General features: G+C 42.8%; 2 protein-coding genes and 1 long non-coding RNA gene across 5 annotated transcripts in view; all 3 read right to left on the reverse strand.

Annotated features, from left to right (window-relative positions):
• Nucleotides 1-3,057: 3,057 nt before the first annotated feature.
• Nucleotides 3,058-6,972, reverse strand: LOC307232788. Of its 2 annotated transcripts, none has more exons than XR_013844249.1 (4): nucleotides 6,516-6,972; nucleotides 6,137-6,248; nucleotides 4,287-5,960; nucleotides 3,058-4,174 (listed from the first exon to the last, which is right to left on the reverse strand). It is a non-coding gene; the product is annotated as an uncharacterized lncRNA (long non-coding RNA). The 2 variants fall into 2 exon arrangements; XR_013844250.1 differs by having other exon boundaries at nucleotides 3,073-4,174; nucleotides 5,867-5,960.
• Nucleotides 6,973-7,826: 854 nt separating this feature from the next.
• On the reverse strand, nucleotides 7,827-14,040 carry rpl35 (ribosomal protein L35). The gene is made up of 4 exons (XM_080003451.1): nucleotides 13,962-14,040; nucleotides 11,761-11,897; nucleotides 8,673-8,754; nucleotides 7,827-8,015 (listed from the first exon to the last, which is right to left on the reverse strand). The coding sequence occupies exons 1-4, from the start codon at nucleotides 13,962-13,964 to the stop codon at nucleotides 7,866-7,868; spliced, it is 372 nt and encodes a 123-aa protein (XP_079859577.1). The 5' UTR covers nucleotides 13,965-14,040; the 3' UTR covers nucleotides 7,827-7,865.
• Nucleotides 14,041-16,389: 2,349 nt separating this feature from the next.
• Nucleotides 16,390-22,401, reverse strand: part of golga1 (golgin A1) — a 31,911-nt gene continuing 25,899 nt past the window's right edge. For both annotated transcript variants that reach the window (XM_080003207.1, XM_080003208.1), the window contains exons 23-24: nucleotides 17,747-17,833; nucleotides 16,390-16,795 (exon numbers count right to left, since the gene is read on the reverse strand). In XM_080003207.1, the coding sequence (XP_079859333.1) occupies nucleotides 16,715-16,795; nucleotides 17,747-17,833 (168 nt within the window). In that variant the 3' untranslated portion in view covers nucleotides 16,390-16,714. The remainder of the gene's footprint in view (nucleotides 16,796-17,746; nucleotides 17,834-22,401) is intronic.

Raw genomic sequence — 22,401 nt, forward strand, 5'->3', positions numbered from 1 at the left:
GGCGTGGTTTGAACACTGCTAGGTAAATATGGAAGGCCGTAAGCTCAAAAACGTGTCAGAAAGAACGTGTTAACGTGTCAAAAGATGACGCGTGATGTCATTGATGATGTTAACATGTAAAAAAAAATGTCAATGTTACATGTCAACACGTCATGTAAAACGTCACAGCCGGGTACAACACATGCTTGCACACACACACACGCTTTGGATGGTGGCCGGTGAAATGGCTCCTCTGCTTTTGACCCATCCTGGCTTGTCCTTCCTCCGGGGCCACAGCCAGGAGCAGTGGGCAGCATACGTGGACGCGCCCGGGGACCAGGTGATAAATGTCCATCGCTGGTCAGACGATGATGTCTGCATGTTTTTGGGGGGGGTCCTTACTGACGTGAGGTGGAGGAAACCCCATGTGAGCACGGGGAGAACATGCAAACTCCACACAGAAAGGCTCCTATTTGGGAGATAACCCACCTGGAGCACGGTGCCAACAGCGCCCCAGGCGGGAATCGAACCCAGGACCTTCTTGCTGTGAGGCAGCAGTGCAATGCACTGTGCAACCGTGCCAGAAGTCTGGGGCACATTATTTCTTCCTGCTATTTTTTTTAATTTCTGTTTATTGTGATTCTGATTATACTTTTAACCTCAGCCTTGCTATATTTTACTACAAAACGTATTTCTCTTCCTTAATTCTGAATCATGTTTGAGCTATGTCAAGTATAATGTCTGAATCACAATCAGAATCAGCTTTATTCGCCAAGTATGTTCACATACATACATGGAATTTGACTCCGGTTTTTTCATTACTCTCAATGTACATACATGGACTAGACATACAGCTGAAACAAAGACAGTGAGCTAAACATAAATATTTAACCACTGTATACAGATAAAGATGTATATGAAAGGAAATATAATGTATATACATATAAAAACAATAGCAATGAAATTGTAGCAGGAAGGCAATAGTGCAATGGTGCAGAGTGCAAAGATGCTGAATGCAATGTCTTGCCTTGTACCTGTCCGTATGTATTTAATACTTATTAGTGCAATTGGTTTGTTTTCTTTTATCCAGCTTAGAACGAGTAGAATAGCTTCATGGCTGTTGCTGTTCCCGGCCACTGTAGCCACAAGCCAAAAGATGAAGCTATGGTTCACATTAAGCGCTTTTAGTTAACTTTATCATGATGATGCTGTTTATCCCATTCAATATCAAAAATAATAATTTCCAAATCTGTGTCTGCTGGTAATGTTACCAGTCCAGCCACTCGGCGTCACTATACACATTCACATGTTTCTTCCATAATTGATGATCCTGTAATTTTTTGGTATGTAGTTAGAAGGTGGATACAAATGCGTTATAATATTTCTTCAGAGGAAAATATATATATTTTTTAAAGGAGGGGGGCGCACAGATACTAAAACTAAAACTCAAACTAACCTGATGAAAGTACTTACATGTGTCAACCTACAAGATGACACCTTTCCAAAAGTGAATTTGCTTTTGTTCCACTACAAAGCAAAACAAAATCCAAGTGTCGATTCCAAGACCATCCACAATCTAAATTGAATAAAATCAGATTTCTGTATTTACTTTGTCATAGAACAAAACCAAAACCATTTTTGGAAAGGTCTCATCTTGTAGGTTAACATGTGTGAGTTTGAGAGATTTCAGTGGACCCTGAACTGAGATATTGACCTTTGAACCCTGACCAGAGGTCACCTTTGAAGCCCTGTATCTCCTGTTATTGAAAGGTCAACAGTTTTGGACAGCTCTGGACATGTACTTTTAGAGGGCTGGTCGTGTCAATAGGGGGCGCCACTTAAATTGGCCTAACATATAATTCAGGGCTTTGCAAATTACACATGTAAATTCTGACAATGCAGGTATATTCTCCGACCAAATAAACCCCTATTTGCACATGCATGTCATTTTTACCCATCTATTCATTTCATTTGTAGGTTTATAATACGACTACTTTACCCATGAGGCCATTGCATCACGATGCATACAAAAATGGCACAGAATTGTAGTCTTTGTAGTTGCCTAGGGTTAGGGTCAAGGTTTGAAATGTTTATAATAATTGCTGGTTACATATATAAATTGACATGTATAAATATTACGCAATGTATATAATAATCTTTTTTTTCTCCTGTAGAAGCCAAAGGTCTGTATGATGTTAACCTTGTTTTAAGAAAAACTTGTTTTATTAAAAAAATGTCATGAGACTACATTACCTATAATCCCAAGTGTAACAGCAACATCTCTACTTGGTGGAGCTTCCTGTCACCATAGAAATGTTTACCACACTGGCTGAAGGGTACACAGATATTTACATCCAGTTAAATTTTTATGAATGAAATTCGTGAGGGTATGACCTTATATCCCTATTCTCACCCAACCTTGAATTTAATAGACCATTTAGAGAAAAATGGCAAACCAGTATCCCGCTTTTATTTCATGATAATCACAAATCTCCCCCTAGAACACATAAAGTAATTTTCCTTATGATAAAGTAATATTTGGTTAAATATATAATAGTTGAGTCCTGATTGAGATTAAATTAATTAGGTTAGGATCTGAATAAAGTCTTACAATGTGTTAATAATATACTCAGATGTAACTGCATTAGGATAACAGAGAAAATCTGTTTTCTGTGTATTACAGAAATGGAGGCAGCGTCGGTTTAAATGTAAATCAAAACTTCATTCTTTGCATCGGAGAATGTATTTGGTATCATGGGGATATGGCGATGCTACACTGCATGGAGCGTAGTGTATATAACTTTTGATTTGGAATGGCACACTTGTCTTTCAAAAACTGGTAAGGTTTAGGACTGAAGAACAAATTTGCACTGTTGCAATCATATTAGTGATGATAAATGTATACATAAATCTGTGTTAAAATAAACTATTGAAGGGTTCACTATGTACCAGTATCGGATCAATGCACTCCAAAACCAATATCATTTGCTGTTACTATCATCTTCTGGGGTCTTCTGCAAGAGATTACCAAAATGGAGATGAAAAATAAAGACTCTAAGGCTGATTTGTTTAATGCATCAATCAAACAAATAAATCTTACTCTGTTTCAGAGGGTTCTTCTACAAAGACACCAGATATTGATATTAAATTAAGAGAAACAGCTCCACAGTGATGGAATTTATTGATATTATCATACAGAAGGCCACCTACCCAAAACAAACATAGATAAATATAAAATGATCACCTAACTTTTTTTTTTGTTATATTTTTATTATAGGCATGCTCGCTACCTGGCTTTCTGATGTTTTGTTAACTGGAGACACCTGGGAAAGCACAACGGGTTGTCATGCCCTGTGTTGTGCTGTTTTCATCAGGAGTACCCTGATGAAGATGGGAGTAAACAGGCTTTAGAACTCACATTTAAATAACAAAAAATACAAAAAGATTTATAATGTAATGTTATGGACATTTGTTATTTACACAATTATCATTCATTCAATTCAGTTCTAAGAAATTTCATTGAAGACTTGGACAGCTGTCAATCTTTTTATTTTAGTAATGACATGATTATATGTGTGTCACACTTTACTTTTTTGAAATACAGGCTGATGGGGCTCTAGTACAGTGTTGGGCTGAAGCAGATTTGTTTGAGGAAGACACAAACAACTGCATGTGGGGAAAACACTAGTGTAAAATCTGGACTACCCTGGAAAAAGAAAATAAGACAGGAACAAGGAATAGAGAGATTAGGCCGCCGTCATGACCACTGTTACACACCTCCAGGCATTTTTCTCAACAGAAATTGATGCATCTGTGTAGGTGTTTTTGTGACAATTTAGTGCAGTGCTCACTTTGTGAAATACACAAGGGAACAGCATTGGAGTAATGCATATATTACCCAAATAACATTTTGAGTAAGAACCGAAATAGCACAGTGGAGATGGTGGCAGAAAGCAGCTGATTAGGAAAGAGATTATGGGGTTAGATGGGTGCTGTGTCACCATGTGTTGGATCTGTTCCCATCCAACCTCAACAGTTGAAACTGAACAACGGCTAGCAATTGCATCTGGCTTCTCAGGTCGCTCATACAGTGAGCACAGGAATCCAGGAACAGCCACTGCTTTCAGCTCAGCCACAAAGGGTGCCGGGTCATGGATGACCTCAAAGTGGAGGTCCATAAGCTCAGCGACTTATTCTAATACACAGGAGAGAGCACATAACATAGAATATAGTTTCAGTAATTCATTTGGTCTCAACTGTTGACAAACTGTTACCAAAGTACCTGCAATTAGAAATGTTGTGTTTACCGCTTGTTTTTCATTTTGTTACACCGGCAAATATAGACCTATTCCTTGTCGATCAGGTGGTGCCAAAATCTCAACAGCAGGCCAGATGTGTTTGGAATCATGCATATAAAAGAATGGAGATGAAAACTTGCATCAGACAACTGAGAATGAACAAACCAGTAGTATATTTGGTCTTCACCAATAACATGTTCCCCTCTCTTGGCCATTTGAAACTTTATTTGGAACTGCAGTTCTCGTGCTGCAGTTCTCGCTTGGGCAAGCACACAATTTTTTCTGAAATGCGATTGGTCAGGTAAAGTCTGAAATGAAAAGGATTTGTATGGGATTCCTTTCAAAATACTTAAGGGCTTGAAGCTAAAATTTTACATTGGTGGTACCAGTGCCTGGAAGTTTTAGATACTGGCACCAGCAAATAAATGGGCAGCAGCAGATACACAAGTCGTATGTAAAACTGGTATATTCCCAAATAAAAGAAAGCGCTCAGCTTTTTTACATCACCAACAACACGCTTGTTTGTTTGCACCTTCTTCAGCTTGTAGGTGGCCTTTGTTGCGAGAGGGGGAAAGAGAATAACAAATTCATAAAAGATAATGAGTGCATAGCAGCTGAGGGGGTATTACAGGATTGTAATTAAATGACGTAGTTGCTATTGAATGCCTCCACTTTGACGAGGTCATCCATGACCCGGCACCCTTTGTGGCTGAGCTGAAAGCAGTGGCTGTTCCTGGATTCCTGTGCTCACTGTATGAGCGACCTGAGAAGCCAGATGCAATTGCTAGCCGTTGTTCAGTTTCAACTGTTGAGGTTGGATGGGAACAGATCCAACACATGGTGACACAGCACCATGTGCATATACATAATTGCCTATCCCATATACATAAGCCTATTCCCTTTATCTATTCCATTTATTTTATTCTATATATTTTTATCTTATTCTATAAGTATTCAACTTACTGTATTACGTTTTAGGAATCAGTTAGTTGGTCTAGTAGAAAGAGATTTTCCTAGGACATATTGTGTGTTATCACCGGGTGCGTTGCATTACATTTCACTGCATATATGCACGAAAGTATGTATATGTATGTGACGAATAAACCTCTTGAATCTTGAATCTTGAATAGTGGCATACCAGCCATTCAACCACTTGTTTTTGTCAGCGGAAGGGGAGGTGGAGGCACTTGGGGAAGAGTGGATTTTCATGGACTTGCACATTCTGGATATGGTCGAGAAGAGATGTCCACTTCTACACTGATTGCCCTCCAGTGAATGAACCGGATGCTGAGCAGTAGGGATGATTTTTGATGCTCTTTGTACACATGTTGACCTTCTTGCTGTCCTTCAATTTGGAAATGACATCTACTTTCTTGGAGAGTGCTGTCAACAGTTCAAAAATAACTAATCAATTTTTTTTCTATAGTTACTGTTTGTGTTGCACACGATTATCTGAGCTACAAAAAAATTAATAAACAACATTTCCAAATAACCCTACCTTTACATAAATGCCACACATGATAAAAGTGGCCAATGTCTGGTTTGTGTTTCTGGATATACTTCTGAACCTGGGTGTGTCGGTCTGTCACCTGCGAAGCCACTTTGACACCAGATCTGTCTAGAAACTCCAGCCCCCGGATGCCCCTTCCTTTTCCGTACAGACACTGCTTCTCACTCATTGCTCTGTGGATCATAAACAGACACACACATATTTCCACAGTCTTGTATGAAAATAGACTTGTGTATTTTTGCCCATCTCTGCATCAGTGTATGCCTATGAATATATACATATCAATAAATGATTTGCTTTTATCTTCTGATCACAATGAAGGGAGGTACCAGGCTGTTGTTGCTCTTACCCAATCTCCTGACGATGTTCACTAATCAGACCCAACAACTGGTGAGCTAACTCAGCTAACTTCAACAAGCCTTCCTCTCGCCCACCAGAGACTTGCTTCCATTGTTGGCATCCTAGGTTATGGAAGTAAACACAGCAAGCAAAACAACAGGCTAACGTTAGGTAATGACAAAGAGAACACACAGGCTATAAGACTCGGAGCAGCCCTTTTATCACATCCTAATCACCTCGGATGTTTAAAAAGACGGTTCCTTTCACACATCTAAAGCACAGCTTGGGTAGACAACATGACCTGCTAGCCATGAGCCACTACAACATACAGCTAGCATCACAATTACAACAGTTAATCACCACAGCATAAAGCTGGTGATGTATGTTACCTTGCCAAAGCGCTCGGATTGTTTCCTTATCGTCCAATGCTGCTTATCTTGTGCAATCCCTGGATGTGCGGTTGCAATTCAAAAGAAAATTCCGTCACACCATCACAAAGTTTCTTCTGCTTGCCTGCTTCAGAAAGTCCACCGACACCGACAAGCCCCACTGAAAGATTCAAATCGCTTCTTCCAAAACACACCCCCCCATTGCTTACGTTTCATCCACGTCATTTATTTCATGGTGTACGTAGGCGCCTGTAACGACGGCGTAGCATGCGCGTAGATTACTGCACAGTGTGTCTCTGGCGTCGCTGTTCGACACCCGTGACGCAGCGGTCCTCGTGAATATTTATGACGTCCTTGATTCAACGCTCCCCAGTGGCCACACGCAGAAACACCTCGTTTCCGACGCGTTATTTGCGCTTGTGGCCTTCCAGGCAGACCAGCTCCTTTCCTCGGTTCAACTACCATGCTCCTCTGTTTGCTGCTTGGTCCGTTCACCCTACCGCCGCCCGCGGCTTCTCGGAATATTGCAGCGGACAATGAGCAGCCTTGACGCCCTGCGCCAACGAATGATAACGGAGGTGTTTGGTAGCTTCGGCCAGGCCGCAGCTGGACATACTTACAGATTGTAGGAGGCAAATATCCCCGATCGCGCCCTCGTTTGAAGAGGCTGTGGTTGAGATGAGTGTGTAAACACAAATAGGAATGTCACAAGTTAATCAAACGGTTCCGTTGTGCCACTCCTTGAACACAGCCCCCAAATGTGTTTCCAAAAGCTACAAATCCGGAAATAATACAGATCTATAGACAACATTTCAACGGTGAGATGCGTTACTATGTAAAATGACTCCATTTTATTTGCTGACGGCGCCCTCGTGTGGTTGGCGGATTAACTAATAACAGTATGACCAACGGAACAATCAAAGTCCTTTAGTTGTTTAATTGTTAGCCAGGCAGCACGATGACATCTAGAGGTTTAGTTGATATGATTTTAATACAGGTTAACAGGTCACCTGAACAATGAACAGCCATTAAAGATGTCCAAAATATATATGCAAATCCATACTGCGAAATTCCTCAGCCCAACAGATACCAGTTGCAAAACAGCACATTCTATTTGTTAAGACAAAAATGCCGGTTTCTCCGGATTCAGTTGACGTTAGATTTAGGCATTTATTGTCAGATTATGAAAATGTGAAACATGTAGCATGTATTACCTTAATTAACATTGACAGACTAGCGTCAACTTAAGAAGTTAACTGTTGCATTACTGTGATTGTTATTGTAGATGCCAAGAGAAATAAACCCAGACCATAATGTTCAATGTTTTTTATTTTAACGATAGAAAAGCATCTATGCTTTGACTGCAAATTTGCGCACAGAATAGAGGAGATCCTTTCGCTGCTGCTTCTTGGTCCTCAGGCTCTGCTCGTGCTTGGTCAGCATGCGACGGAGAGCTCTGGTCTTCTTGGGCCTCAGGTCCAGGGGCTTATACTTCTTGCCCTGAGTGACAAGATTGACAGTCAATGCCAAGATTATCTTGTCTCATGTTTACAAAATATACCACTTACTTCAGGTCAATAAAGTATTATGCCACAAACATACCATTTGTTGTGAAGTTGGTGGGAACTTGACACAATTTAGAGCAGTTAAGAAAAGTATAACCAAAACATTGGGCCTCACGCTTTTGGCTTCAACACCCAAGGTTGACGACATTTTAGACAGATGCTCACTCTTAATTAGGTCTCCAGCAACCAGGAACAGTGTGCGGAGTCACTGGACCCATGTCCATGACACCGTTAAGTGTGTAGGACCTTCTATAGTCAAAAGGTTTGCACACCCAACGAGCATGGCGAGACAAACTAATCAAGACCAGTTCTGTTCCAATTCACAAGAAGCTATAGCCACAGTCATGGTTATTTAAATGAGCCCAGTCAATAAGCCTCATTACAATCAAAGAAATATTGGTCATCACAAGTCTCAGTCTTTTGGTAAGCAGTTGTTGTGAAACACATCAGAAAAACATCAGCCCAACAAATATCATCACAGACCAGAGATGCCATAAGAAAAAGACTTAATATTCTTTGGATGCAACTGTCACATTGAAATGCTACAGCAGGTAGGGGTTGAACTGTGTCATGTGTCAGCATTTAGTATCACCTTGTAGAACTTCCTCAGGTTCTCCTTCTGTGTCTGGTTGATGACAGTTAAAACTCTGGCGATAGATTTGCGGACAACACGGCTGGAAACAGGAAAACATGGCACAGATTAATCATGGATCATCATCCAGTTTACATTAAGAAAATAGTCAACATCCGTAACCCGTTTCATATATCCAAATTTGACGTGGACCATCAAATTCAATTTGAGCCATCGTTTACCCAATAAATTGGACAAGGCTTATAGTCTGCTATTGTTGGTACTTGAGTCTTGCAAACACACCTCAGCGGACACTGCAGCAGTATCCAAAATGAGGAACTCTAGGAAGGAGGCTGATGTGGAGAAAGACGATTTATCGTTGACAAAAGAAGGCCACATACATTGATAGCTTGGTGTTTATTGGGATATTTAAGTTCTGACCCAAAGCAGACAGTAAATATTAATTGAAAATATGTTGACGACACTTTCAGGCGAGACGGTAAAACCAAACAATTTGATTTAGTTGTACTTGTTAGGTATTGTTCACCTCTTACTTACATTATGAGTACTGCGCCATGTTCATCATATACAATACAGGTATGCCTCACTAAACGACCTACCTGTTTAACGATCGTTCAGACTTACGACCAGCTCTGACCAGTCTGTATTGTGCGCGCAGCGTAAACTCTCATCGCGCAACACACGGCCCTGAGTCACGGGTCCTTGCTTATCGACCTGGTCCTAGGAACGGAACCTGGTCATTAAGGGAGGAGTAGCTGTATTGTTTAGCATTTATTCTTCAGATTTCTTTCCCATATTTTTTGAAGATGTTTGTTTAAAACCGGATGCTAAATTTTTGCTAAGTTTTGTTGGAACAGATATTTTAAGACAAGTGTGTATTTTGGACAATTTCATTCCACCAATAAATGTGTTTTTATAATGCATCATAGCATAAAACTGGCTACCGCTAACATCCTGCATTTATCATTAGTGGGAAAGGGAAAAACCCAGGTTTTAAGTCAGCTCCAGCAGGCTGTAAACAGGACACCAGAGTTAACACACAAATGTACACCTCTTTACCTGCAGGATGTACCGCGCAATGACATTCTGGACATCAGCGTATAAAAAGACAGGAAAATCTGTATCATTTGATCATTTCATATCCGATCCAGAACCGAAGATCAAAAGTTATTGCGTTTTTGTCCCGCAGATGTTTTCATTGTGGGACCACTCCGCGGGGACAAAGCGGAGAACCCCCACCCTCCCCACTGAGTTCAGAGGGACTCTTACCACTACCCCAAGCCGCCGAATCGGAGGAGCGTCTCCGCTCACACAGACACTCCATGCTGCTTCTACTGTAGTGTTGGGTCTTTCACGAACGAGCCGATTCTTTTGAAGAAACGAAGGGAACAGAGTCTGGCTGGGTGATGAACCCCCTCACCCAAGTTTTACAGTTTTGTCTTTTAAGTTGCCCCCCCCCCCCCGAATCACACAGGAACCACGATATCCTTTTTTTGGTGTTTGTGACATTAACAACAGAAAAAAACAAATATAATAATAATATTTCTCCTGGCGAGGGGAAAGACGCCAATCGTCTATTTCACGCGGGTTCACCAGTGTAAAAATAAATAGGTATACACACCTATTTGGAGTGTACAGTATAAATAGGTGTAAAAACAGTTAATGAAAATGTTAGGTCAAGGTTTTGGCCGCATTGCCCAGCGTCAATCCTATCAGAAATTGATAAATTTACACAAGCGGGGAGGGGACCGCAACATGCACAACGCCCGATAAGACACTCATTGGTCATTGCAAGTCTCAGTCTTTTGGTAAGCAGTTGTTGTGAAATACATCAGCAAAACATCAGCCCAACAAATATCATCACAGACCACAGATGCCACGAGAAAAATAAAGTGCAAATTCAGTGATTTAGATGTTAACTGAAGGTCATCATCAAGGTGTAAGACTTCAACTTCCTCTTCTATAAAAAAGGCCAATTGTTTGGTGCAGACGACCCCGAATAACTTCATAAACACATTTTTTTAAAACAATGCTACAACACCAGATTTCTAAATATTGTGGTTTATAAGCTTTTCAGCAAGTAATGCGTGGTGACAGTTTTGCAAGCACCCAAGTTGAGATTGCTAATGTCAAGTTCAGACTACATGATTTTAGCGTGATTTTCCACTCGCCGACAAGTAACCTCCCCGTGAGCGACAAGCATGTGGTGAACTGCTCACAATGGAATAAGACTGCCCGGCGAGCCATTAAGCAGGTTTATTATCTGGTGGAGTCTGGCTTGAGTTTGGTGTGACGTGACGAGCTACAGCCAATGACAGCAGCCAGAAACATACAACATACCTATTTTAGTTCCTCTAGATTTTTATTATATTTCCTATTTATATTCTGTTTCATTTGTTGTTGTTTTTTCAGCGATCAAAAATCTAATAAAAGGTAAATGATCCTGCATGGTATTGCGTCTTTTCCAATGTAACTTTACGCGTGTTATAGTGACAAAATATAGTTTTGGAGACCCGACAGAGTTGTCGGGGATTCCTCTTGGTGAAAGATCTTGCAATGTGTAAACCCTGTCGCCGATCAGTGATGAAGTGTAAAACAACGACTTCAAGATTCCCGATCAAAAGACACAGTTGTATAATATGAACCGAACAGTAATCTGACAACTTTGAAAGGTGTATAAGTGCGGCGATGGCATCATTTTACAAGTCTTTCAAAAGATCAGTGTTTTTCAACCACGATGCCTGCGTGAGAGCAAGTCAGTTGTACAGTCACTTTTTTCCTAATTACATAAATGTTTTTAAAGTACTTAAAAAAAAATTAGCTCTTGTGTTAAAATATAAAAGTTACAGGGTTGTTCTAACAGCAATTTTACCCAGGATACCAATCACAGAAAAATTGTTTCACACTGAAAGTGAGTACCATTACAAGACTATAATAAGCACAGGTACATGTGTTTGTCACTGTTTTAGTGGTTGAGGGGACAGTGCTGAGGGATTTTTTCATTACAAAAAGTGTGCCATAGTAGTCAATAAAAGGTTGGCTATCACCGGAATGCAGAATTCAATTTCATATCAACAACAAAACTCACATCTTGGACAGCTTGGAGGCAGCTCCACCAGTAACCTTGGCCACGCGTAGCTGAGACAACTCATTTTTCAGGTCGTCCAGCTGCTTGAGCAGCTCTTCCTTCTTCTTGCCCCTTAGATCTCTTGCCTTGATTTTTGCCTAGAAGGAAAAGAGAAATAGTTGACAACCTTTACATAGGACATTGGATAACACTCCCTTCCAGAGCACTTAGTTTTACCTTCTAGTTATTCACGCCCCCCCCTCTTTGGGTGAAATTTCAGGATGAACCTAAAATGCACTATGACCTTTACAGGTAAACTTAATTTGACCTCTAAACTTTTGAATGCACATGTCCAACTGTGCAATGTCTCAGTACTTTTTGCACAACTTGCTGTTCTCTAACAAGGAGCTGAACGGCAAAATTCACAACAGGTGTTTGATCCATGAATAGACCAATACATTTCCTGGTTCAATTAGAATTGGTATTTAAACAGTCCTCTTCATCATGCTGTTCACATTCTGACATCATGAGACCAAGACGACACCTAACAACTGATCAACAGTACCTCACCATTGTGAGGCTTCAAACAGGATGTTCTCAGAGGGAACAGTGGCCACACTGAGCTTAGAGTGTCACAGAGTGTCATCAGCAGGTTGCAACAGAGATACAGAGACTGGAAGAGTCACAGAAAGGCATAGAAGTGGACGTCCATTGGCCACATCCCACACTGATGACCACTTCATTGTGAACAGTGCCCTGCGGAACCGGATGATGAATGCCACTCAACTCCAGGCACATTTAAGGGAGGTGAGAGGCCCCCAAGTGTCACGTCAGACCATTCAAAACTGTTGACATCAGCGTGGTCTGCGTGCTAGATGACCTGCAAGGGTACCTGACCACACCACCAGGCACAGGCATCATCATCTTGCATGGGCCAGGGAGCATTCACGCTGGATGAGGGACCAGTGGGCCTCAGTGCTGTTCTCTGATTAAAGTCGATTCACATTGAGCAGAAATGATGGCCGCCAACGATGTTGGAGACATCAAGGAGAGCGCTATGCATCAGCCACTGTTGTCACCAGACGAGCCTTTGGTGGTGGTGGTGTTACAGTGTGGGCAGGTGTGTCTAGTCAATACAGAACTGCCCTACACTTTGTGAATGGTACAGTGACAAGCCCATACTACCTGAATAACATCATTAATCCAGTCATTGTGCCCCTGCATGAACAACACAGGCCTCATTTCATCTTCATGGACGACAATGCTCCAGCTCATGGAGGTTGCATCATTAGGGAACGGCTGCTGGAGACTGGGGCACCTCAAATGGAGTGGCCTGCACTTTCTCCAGACCTGAATCCCACAGAAAACCTATGGGATCAGCTGAGTCGCCGTGTAGAGGCTCGTAACTCCCCCCAGAACCTCAATGACCTGAGGGCCGCCCTTCAAGAAGAGTGGGGTGCCATGCCTCGGCAAACAATAAGTCGACTTGTGAACAGCATGAGACGTGGTTGTCAAGCTGTAATTGATGCTCAAGGGCACATGACAAGTTATTGAGCCATTGACATTTTTTGTTGTGGTAAACCCACCACTGTTGTCTTTTGCTTCAATAAATAGTTTGAGATGAGTAAATCACCATTGCATGCTTCTACTAAAATGCCCTACTTTGATGATATATCACTGTAGCGTGAACGTTTAACATTTTCCATAAATTTCACCCGAAAGCCAAATATCCCTAACTTTGTGAGTAGTGTGTGTGTAAATATATCTATATATATATATCTATATATATATATATATATATATATCTATATATATATAATGTAATCATTATTTCTGCATTCGTGGTTTTTTATTTACTATTTGGCTCTCGTTTCACGGAACCATATATTCGATGAATATATAAATATGAAGACAAAAATGACATGACTAAATAAAATAATAGACGCGGGTCTTCAAGTTAAATCCAGGGCCCATCTTTTTCTTCGGACCCGTGAAGCTCATGCTAGCTAGTTTAGCTGCTAGCGAGCTTGTTCGGCTAGCACACACACGCCATACGACAACGCTTAACATTGTTACTTTAAACCGCGGAATCTTGTTAACACATAAAATCTATCAGCTGCTGCCTAAGACGCTTACGAGAGCGTATGTGTCCGATGTAATGCATTTTTGGTGGGAAAACATGCAAAATATAAGGTTTTGTAGAGAAGCGCCGTCTCTCTTACCATGTTCCCTGACGCTGCCCCGCTGGAAAGGCCGGACGTGCCGCGTGCTGGCGAAAATGAAGTTTTCCGGTGACGTTCTTCGTCGCCGAACAGCTTCCTCTTTACAAATGCCTCTAGCGCCACCCACCGGAACCTGATGGTCATAGCGCCATTTATAACACCCGTCCGCAATGACATGACAACTTGTTTTATTTCTTTTTATTTTATTTTTTATTATCAATCAACGAGGAAAAAACTGACCACTTTGTGGTGGCAGATACCCAGATTCATTCCCAGAAAGGAAAAAGAAGGAAAATCGGTAGTGATTGTACAGTGTTGTAATCAGATAAAAACTAGGTTCGAAAATTCATCGATTATTTTGATTCTCATGGAGACAGTATAATTAAATCAGTTGCGACAATTCCTACCAGAGCCAGAGCAATACGGTCACTACATTCCTGTTACCGGTCATTAAAATATATTTACAACTTTTTTTTCCCACTGAGTTTGTTCCGCATTTCATTTTTGGATCTCTTGACGGTATCATGTTTTTATCTGACTTTGCTTGAATTGAACAGTGAATATATCAATTACCAAAAATAATAAAGACACAGGGTCGGCAAAAATCCATGATCTCATTATTCATGTAACTGAAAGATTCCAGTATTTGTATCAGTACTCCATACCAGGAAGTACGCAAAAGAGAAAGTACTCATACCGAGTCCAGAAATAATCAACATAGTAGGCCTACTGGTGCATCGCTAGTTTCTACCTCCCATGTTAATTTGTTTTATGATTTATTTATTTAATCAACATGATTCTGTCAGACTTCAGGTTTGAATACAGCCACACAGTCGGCATGCTGATTTTCTATTCCTATTAATAAGGGTAGTATTTATGAAAAACAAACAAAAAAAACAAAAAAACAATCAGCTTATACAGAAATCACAGGGGAATAATCGACAGGGAAATTTAGTAATGGGCAGGGATTAATTATGATAAATACTGAAGGTCACGTCAAATACTTAGCGTCCACTGATTTATAAACTTCTGAATGCATATGTACATATTCATATATAAATACAGCTGGAATGTAATATAATTTACAATGACACAAGGCAGGTTAAGGTATGTGCATGTCCTTTAAACTCATTCTTTACATACAATTTCATAAATTGACTCAATTTGTAATAGGCGTGACGTTGGAAAAATCCTGTTAAATTGATACCAAAGAGCAAAACTCGTCAGGAGCGATACTCTTTAAAGGCCGTCATGAAAATGACACACAATTTTTGTTTAGAAGCACGCTATGATTAAAACTCAAGCCGAGTGAAGGAATAAAAAGAAATGCTGCAAAGGCTCGTTTCACATAAGGCTTGAAGGGTAGAAAATCATGGCTTGAAGCAAAGATCCCTCCCTTCCCAAAACCACAGATCACAGGCAATAAGTATCTTGTGTGATGTGCGCCATGAGATAATAATAGAAAGAAAAAATTGTGGAAGTAATCCAGGCTGTCGAGTTAAAGGCCACCTCCAGTGTTTTTTTTTGTACCATCAACCATTTTCTTGTTGTACTGGAAAACAAAAATTGTCTAGATGGAAAAATCCTCCACTTCTAAAAGTTCACTTTGTCCATCAATTGATCAAGCTTGCAAAATCCTAGGGTTTGTGAGAATCCCTTTTGTTGATCAGAGGTTGCCATGGCGTTGCTATTACGTAGGAAGTAGGGTGACTCTCCGGATGTAGATTGTTGGTATAAAGCCTGCCATTCTCCTCCCCTTCTGCTATCTGTGCGTTCTTGTTTTCAAAGTCCCTGTTGCTACGTGAAACAACAATTCCAGCGCTGGCAAAGCGCTTAAAACAAAGTGTGGAGATATGTCTGGCTCTGCAAGACTAAGTCACCGATGATCAAGTTAGGTTTGTCTTTTTATATTAGTAAAAGTCATATCACATAGTCAACATTTGTATTTTATGTGAGGTTTCTCTTGCAGGGATTTAGCCATTTTAATGCCAGTCGCCTCCCCACATGCAAAGGTTCCACCAAAACAAGTTCCCACCAAACGCAATTTTGCAAGGGCACCGTCGCTGCATCCTGGGCTTGGCACCGCCCAAGACAATTGCGATTGGTTTAAAAAAACACAAACAAGACAGACTGTTTTTTTCCCCCCTATACCAGAATGAAAGCGGGTTGAGCCAGACTGTTCTCCAGTCGCACAGCACTAAAACTAAGTGTGGTGACGGAAGTCTGGCTATGTGAGACTACATATGAAGTGATATTGGCTGGAGGTGGCCTTTAAGGAGCCATCATTCCCTTCCCTTCAAATCTTAACAGGTCAATACCACTTTTCATCTATCCCCCCCCCCTCCCACATCACCTTCACTCACCTTTAAATATTCTGTAAAAAAAAAAAATATATATATATCAAACAAACAAAAAAACACCTGCTGCCACCACCTGTGACCAGAAAAATAAGTAATAAAAAAAATAAAGAAAATAGCAAAAAAAACAAAACCCAATAAAAACAACCCAATGGGTTATAAATACAATCCCTCAAGTTTATTTGAAAGCCCTTCTTTGTCGTGCACAGCACCCCCCCACCCAAAAATCAAAGGATGTGCTACAACGGAGGAAAAGTAGTGTTGGAGACTGCTTAAAGCTTAGGTAGGTAGGGTCCCATGGTGGCCATGGCGACAGCTGGGACTCTTTCCTTAGATGGGGGGGGCTTCGGATTCAGATTCGGGTGATGCCCCACGTCACAACGGCTGCTTTGCCGATCAGCTCCAGTGGTCAGAGGCGCCTGAGATGGATGGGCGGACGATGCCCTTTGGAGACGGCTTGGATCCAAACCAGGACATCTGGATGGAGGGGGAGAGAACGCACAGCGGTCACTGGTCAGTTAACCATCGTATAGACTTGAGCTTCTCAAAATTTTAGGGTTATCGCAACAGCGGATGTTCAAGTCCAAGTGAAATTAAAACGCATTTTTACAAAAAAATGGAATAGAGGTACTCCCCACTTGACGACCGAGTTCCATTCCTATGACTAGGTTGTTAAGCAAATTGGTCGATAAACGAGGACCCACTGTCCTTGCTTATCGACTGTTATTTCAGTCTTGGAGATTGCTGGAACAAGACTGAGAAAGGTTGATGCGCGAAGAGATGCTTGACGCTTAGACACCACGCTGCCTTTTCCACGACCAAAGTTCTCATACAGCGTACAATACCAACTGGTCGGCGAGCTGGTCGTAAGCCCGAACGTCGGTCGTTAAGTGGTAGGTAGGTCGTTAAGTGCGGAGTACTTGTATACCTCTGCTCTTTATATTGTCTCTGCTGTGTAGTAATTTCTGTCAAAATCTGCTTTCACAAAAAAAATAAGACATTCACATTTCTTTAATGTTAACTTTATTGGTCAAATATGAACATTTTCATTATTTTATTTCCACATGGGCAGGCATAAACAGTAAGCTGTTATATTACCTTAGTTCAACTGCATAACAGTTTAGATTAGTGTCCGCAATAGTTTCTAGAAGCAAATTCAGGTGTTCTTCAATTGGATTTGATCAAACGGAATGTTTACACAAGTTGCCAGGGATGACGATTTTGCGGGACAATTTGACACAGGAGTGGTCCCTCTGTGTCTGTGTGTAGCCTACACCATGAGCGAACTGCAAGTATATCTATGAAAAAAATGCATTTTAATTTGACTCCAAGTAAGATGGCCATACAATGTCTTATAGTACCATCAGATTTGTTTGTTGACGCTAGCTCCACAAGTGGCTAGCGGTGAAGGGTGTCCAGCGTGCTCACCTTGTATTCCAGCGTCTGTTTGAGCATGTCCTCCTCCTCTCGGGTGAAGTTCAGCAGCACCGAGACAGCTCGAATTAGCTGAAAGGCCTGCGAGGAAATATTATATACTTTAGGTCATTTACAGTATAATCCCTCCAGTTCTGTCAAGGACACAAGAGAGTGAAGAAAAACAACTTGGCGCTTCTTTCTCATGGCTTAATACAAAAAAAAAAACAAGCCTAACAACTAAAAAGAAAGCAACAGTTGGTTATTTTCCATAGAGCTCAGTTTAACCACTGCAACAAAACCGGATTTCCTTAAAAACTTCCAGCGGAATGGGCTAAGTTTGCCATTTTCCAAGCCAGACCTTATTAAAATGTTGGTTTCCATCATTCATAACTCGCTTTATATATATACATCTTGCGATGCACCTGGACACACCATCAGTGTTGTATCCTGGATTCATTAGGTGTTTTGCGTCTTGCAACAGACACCCTTGCCCAGGCGACCCAGGCTTGTGTCCTGGTAGCACTACCTCAACCACGCTTCTCCTCTCCTGATCCACAGCCAACTTGAGGCAATTTCAGCTGCGTCTATGACCATCTTGATGGCCCTTTGCTTCCTCGCTCCTGTGATGCCCAGCATGTTATAGGCCCTACAGAGGGACTGGCCAGCAAACCCTCTGCTCCCTACTTAGATGGGCTCACACCTCGCTCGCCACCCATTGGCACGGCACTGCTCCAGCAACTCAGCATACTTGCTTCTCTTCCTCTCATTGGCTTCCTTGATGCGGTCTTCCCAAGGGACAGTGAGTTCCAACAGGATTCCCTGCTTTGAGGCTTCTGAGAGCAGCACCATATCTGGCCTCAATGTTGTGACGGCAACAGTTACTGGGAACTTGAGTTGCTTCCCCAGGTCAAAATTCAGCTCCCAGTCCTGTGCAGTTGAGAGCAGGCCGGCGGGGGGGCTGCAGGCTTCGAGGAAGACCCAACCACTTCCTTAGGAACCTACTGACTCTCCTCTCGAATCCCTTAACGGTGGACTTCGTAGACCAAGAGGGGTCAGAGGATCCATGGAAGGATGCCAATGCTGGTATATCCAGGCTTTGAAATTGCCTGGAAGGCCTGACTTGTCCACTACCATCAACCACACTTCCAGTTCTTGATTGGTCGCTCCGATGGCTGCCGTGTACCTCAGGCCGCTGTTAAACACTTCTCCTAGGCTCTTCACTGGTTTCTCGCTGATTGATGGTATCAGGGTGCTGCCAACACTGAGGTGGTACTTGTCGACGCTCTTGCCCTTCTTTAGCACCAGGGATCTTGATTTCACTGGCTTGAAGCTTGAAGCATGCAAGCCCAAGTGATCAGTTCCTCCAGACCCTTCAGGATCCACCTGCTCCCCGGGACATATGTAGTTGTCACAGTAAGGTCATCCATGAAGGCCCTGATGGGAGGTTGTCGGACACCTGACTTGGTGAGTGGTCCTCTGCACTCAACCTCAGCCGACTTCACCAGCATGTTCATGGCGAGCACGAGGAGGATCACTGAAATTGTACATCCAGTGATGATCCCCTTCTCGAGCTTGATCCACTCCGATGTTGTAGTCCCGGAGGAGACCCTCAAACTGAAGCTGTTACAGTGGTCCAGTATGTCTCCGAACTTGCCTGGGACGTGCTGCCGGTTAAGAGCCACCTCCACCAGCTTGTGGGGTATCGAGCCATAGGCATTTCTAAGGTCCAACCACAGAACCAACAGGTCCCCCTTGTTCTCCCGGGCTTCACGGATCAGCTGGGTAACCACGCCTGTGTGCTCCAGACATCCTGGTACCTTTGGGATAGCGCCTTTCTGGACTGAGGTGTCAATGTATGAATTCCCTCGGAGGAAGTCTGTCAGGCGTCTTGACACAATTCTGAATATCTTCCCTTTAACACTGAGAAGCAACACTGGTCAATGTTCTCTGACTTCTTCTCCTTCGGAATCCACAGCCCTTTCGCACAACTCCACTGATGAGCAAACCCTCCCCCTCTGGAGTAGCCTTGGGCAGTTCTTGTACACCTTTATAGGGTACCCCACTCGGTCCTGGGGCTGAGCTAGCTTGTGCCTTTCTGACCACCTCCTGGATCTCCTTCAAGGTGGGCTCGTTCTCCTCAAAGTTTAGGGTTGATGGAGGAGGAATAATCAAGGACTTGCTTTGGCCCAGATCTTGCTCACTGGTTGCATCACTAAAGGTGTTTCTGAGGTAGCTGCCAATCTCAGCTTTGGAGGAGGTGAGCTGCCCACTGTGTTTCTGCCCCAGCAGCTATTTAGTAAACCCGAAGGAGTTAGCGAGAAAGGCAGTCTGGCTCGTGTCACCCGGAGGTTCCGAGCACTGTGGGGTGACTCCGGGCCTGGCTCCTCACCAGGAGTTGCTCCTGTGCGCTGTGACATTCGCACCGTCTGCACGCATCCCATTTTGGCCTGGTGGATCTTCAGGCCACGCGGTTCTCGCAAACTTTGCTGCAAACACAAACCGTAATCGTTGTAGTTTCATTGCCGTTTGTTGTCATTCTTTGGTCCGTCCGGCTGGGTGGGTGCTCATCCTACCCCCCTCTTGGGCACCCCTGGGGGTATCTTTTCGTGGGTTAATTTGTAGCTTAATTCGGGTTCTCCCTCTTGGGAGGTGCAGGTTGGGCTGCTAACCCTAACTGTCCCGGTTGCCGTCTCTCCCAGCTGTCCGCTGTCTCTCCAGCTGTCGCCACTCTGTTCTTGGCAGTCAACCAGACTGTTCCTGGTAGTCACTGGTTGATCCAGAAAGAGACTTTATATATACATCTTGCGATGCACCTGGACACATCATCAGTGTTGTAACCTGGGTTCATTAGGTGTTTTTGGTCCCCCCCCCCCCCCCCCAAGGGTTTTTGGTTGCCCAGTTGTTGCGTGACCGGCAGCTGCCAGCCACTCTGCTCTGATCTCAACCAGGGGCGGACTGTATTGGCAGTACCAGGTGTTTTCCCTGTGTGCTGCTTGACAATGGGGCCCCTACAATGCAAAATATCGTGTTGTTTGGCAGTGTTAACTAGACAGGACTCAGTGAAGGCGACCCAGATGATAGCTTCGATGGTAGCCGAAGCCCGGCCGGTTCTATTCCCTGCCAAGTGGCTCACTACCACCGACTGAGGTGCCCAAACGGAAACAGCCAGTGGATGGCCATGACCCTTTTCTAAACTTTTTTCTTTATCTTGCTGTTTCTTTACATTACAACCAGCAACAAGTCAACATCTCTGAATCGCTCTTCCTCACTCTTCTCCATCCGCATCCTCCCTGCACAGCCTCTTCCGGATGTGTCAACTGACAGCTCGCACCATACAGCTTTTGAACACCCTCCTTATTTCCGCTTAGGGGTGTACCTTTTGGTGACGAACGGGTAATGCCTCCTTAAAGGATCGCCACAACTTGCATAAAAATTCACCAGAATGCAGGAATAAAAGTCTCTGAAATAAAATTTCTTCCTGAGTCAGGATTCCCAGACCCCCCGACTAATGGTTTGTCAATGGGGTTGAATTGGACTGTTTTGCTTTGTTCTCAGCTCTATGCTTTGTTCTATTTTCACCGTCTCAGCACCCTTTTCCTGCTGCAGCGCTAAATTATGAAACAGCAGCTCCATTTAACAACTGGAAACTTATTTTACAAATGTTTATAAAGGATTACTACCAGCACCAGCAGTGGACACGCAAGCTCCCCTCGCTGCAGTAAGATAAGCTAAGCCAAGCTGATTAGCAGCAAGATGCCCCCCTTCTCCACAGACGACTTCTACAAACTTCTACAGAAGATTGCAGTGCTTGAAACCAAAATTCACAGGTTAGAAGTGAACATGGAAGTGAATGGACTATGTTGGAATGACACCACTTTACCATGGACTCAAATCAGTGGACAAGATAATGCTAACACAGGGCTAATTAGCACCTACAAGATGACCAAGGTACAGGAGGGCTGTGTACCGGGTAATGAATCTCCTCCATGGGACTCTCTTGGTGCTAAGCCTAAGAGTAAATCATTAGCCTGGGAAATTAACAGGCAGAGCCCAGTGCCGAGATCTGTGATGCGAGCAGCTGGCCTGCATCATCATCCAGGCATAGCGCCTCTTCAACCCCTGTGCTTGGTAGGACACAACCGTGGACAGCTGCGAAAGGGGGAACTAGCAACAAACCTCCCCAACAACCAAGTGTGCAACTGGAGAACAGATTTGCTCCACTGTTGCAGGACCCTGGATCTCCGTCTGATGACCTGGATAACCTCTCATCTTTACACAGCAAGGTAAAGACAGAGAGTAAATCAGAAAGTAAGGGGCTACAGGGAAAGCTAACAACTGGGCCCCAAACTCTGATTGTGGGTGACTGTACTGTAAAAGATGTAAGAAGCATGCGCAGTAGGAAAACTCTGAAAATTCTGAGTTCGGCATATCGTGGCTGCACATCAAACTGTGAAAACCATCATCGTGCACATAGGGAATAATGATATTGTGAAAGAGTCTTAAGTACTGAAACGAGACCTGTTGATCTGTTGAACACAGTCAGCTATTTGAATGCTGAGGTGTTTATCAGTGGCCCTCTTCATATTTTCAAGGCAGATGGACTTTGCTTAACAAATCAGGAGTAAAACTTTTTATCTCTAACCTATTTTAGAGTACTTCATGTGTCA

Source organism: Zeus faber (genome assembly GCF_960531495.2).
Source record: "Zeus faber genome assembly, chromosome: 7".
NCBI lineage: Eukaryota > Metazoa > Chordata > Actinopteri > Zeiformes > Zeidae > Zeus > Zeus faber.

Coding starts and splice junctions, on each gene's coding strand:
- rpl35 (XM_080003451.1), bottom strand. Junction 8,755..11,760: donor GCCTCCAAGCTGTCCAAGAT/GTGAGTTTTGTT, acceptor TCCTGTTTCCAG/CCGTGTTGTCCGCAAATCTA. Junction 8,016..8,672: donor ACCTGAGGAAGTTCTACAAG/GTGATACTAAAT, acceptor CTTGTCACTCAG/GGCAAGAAGTATAAGCCCCT.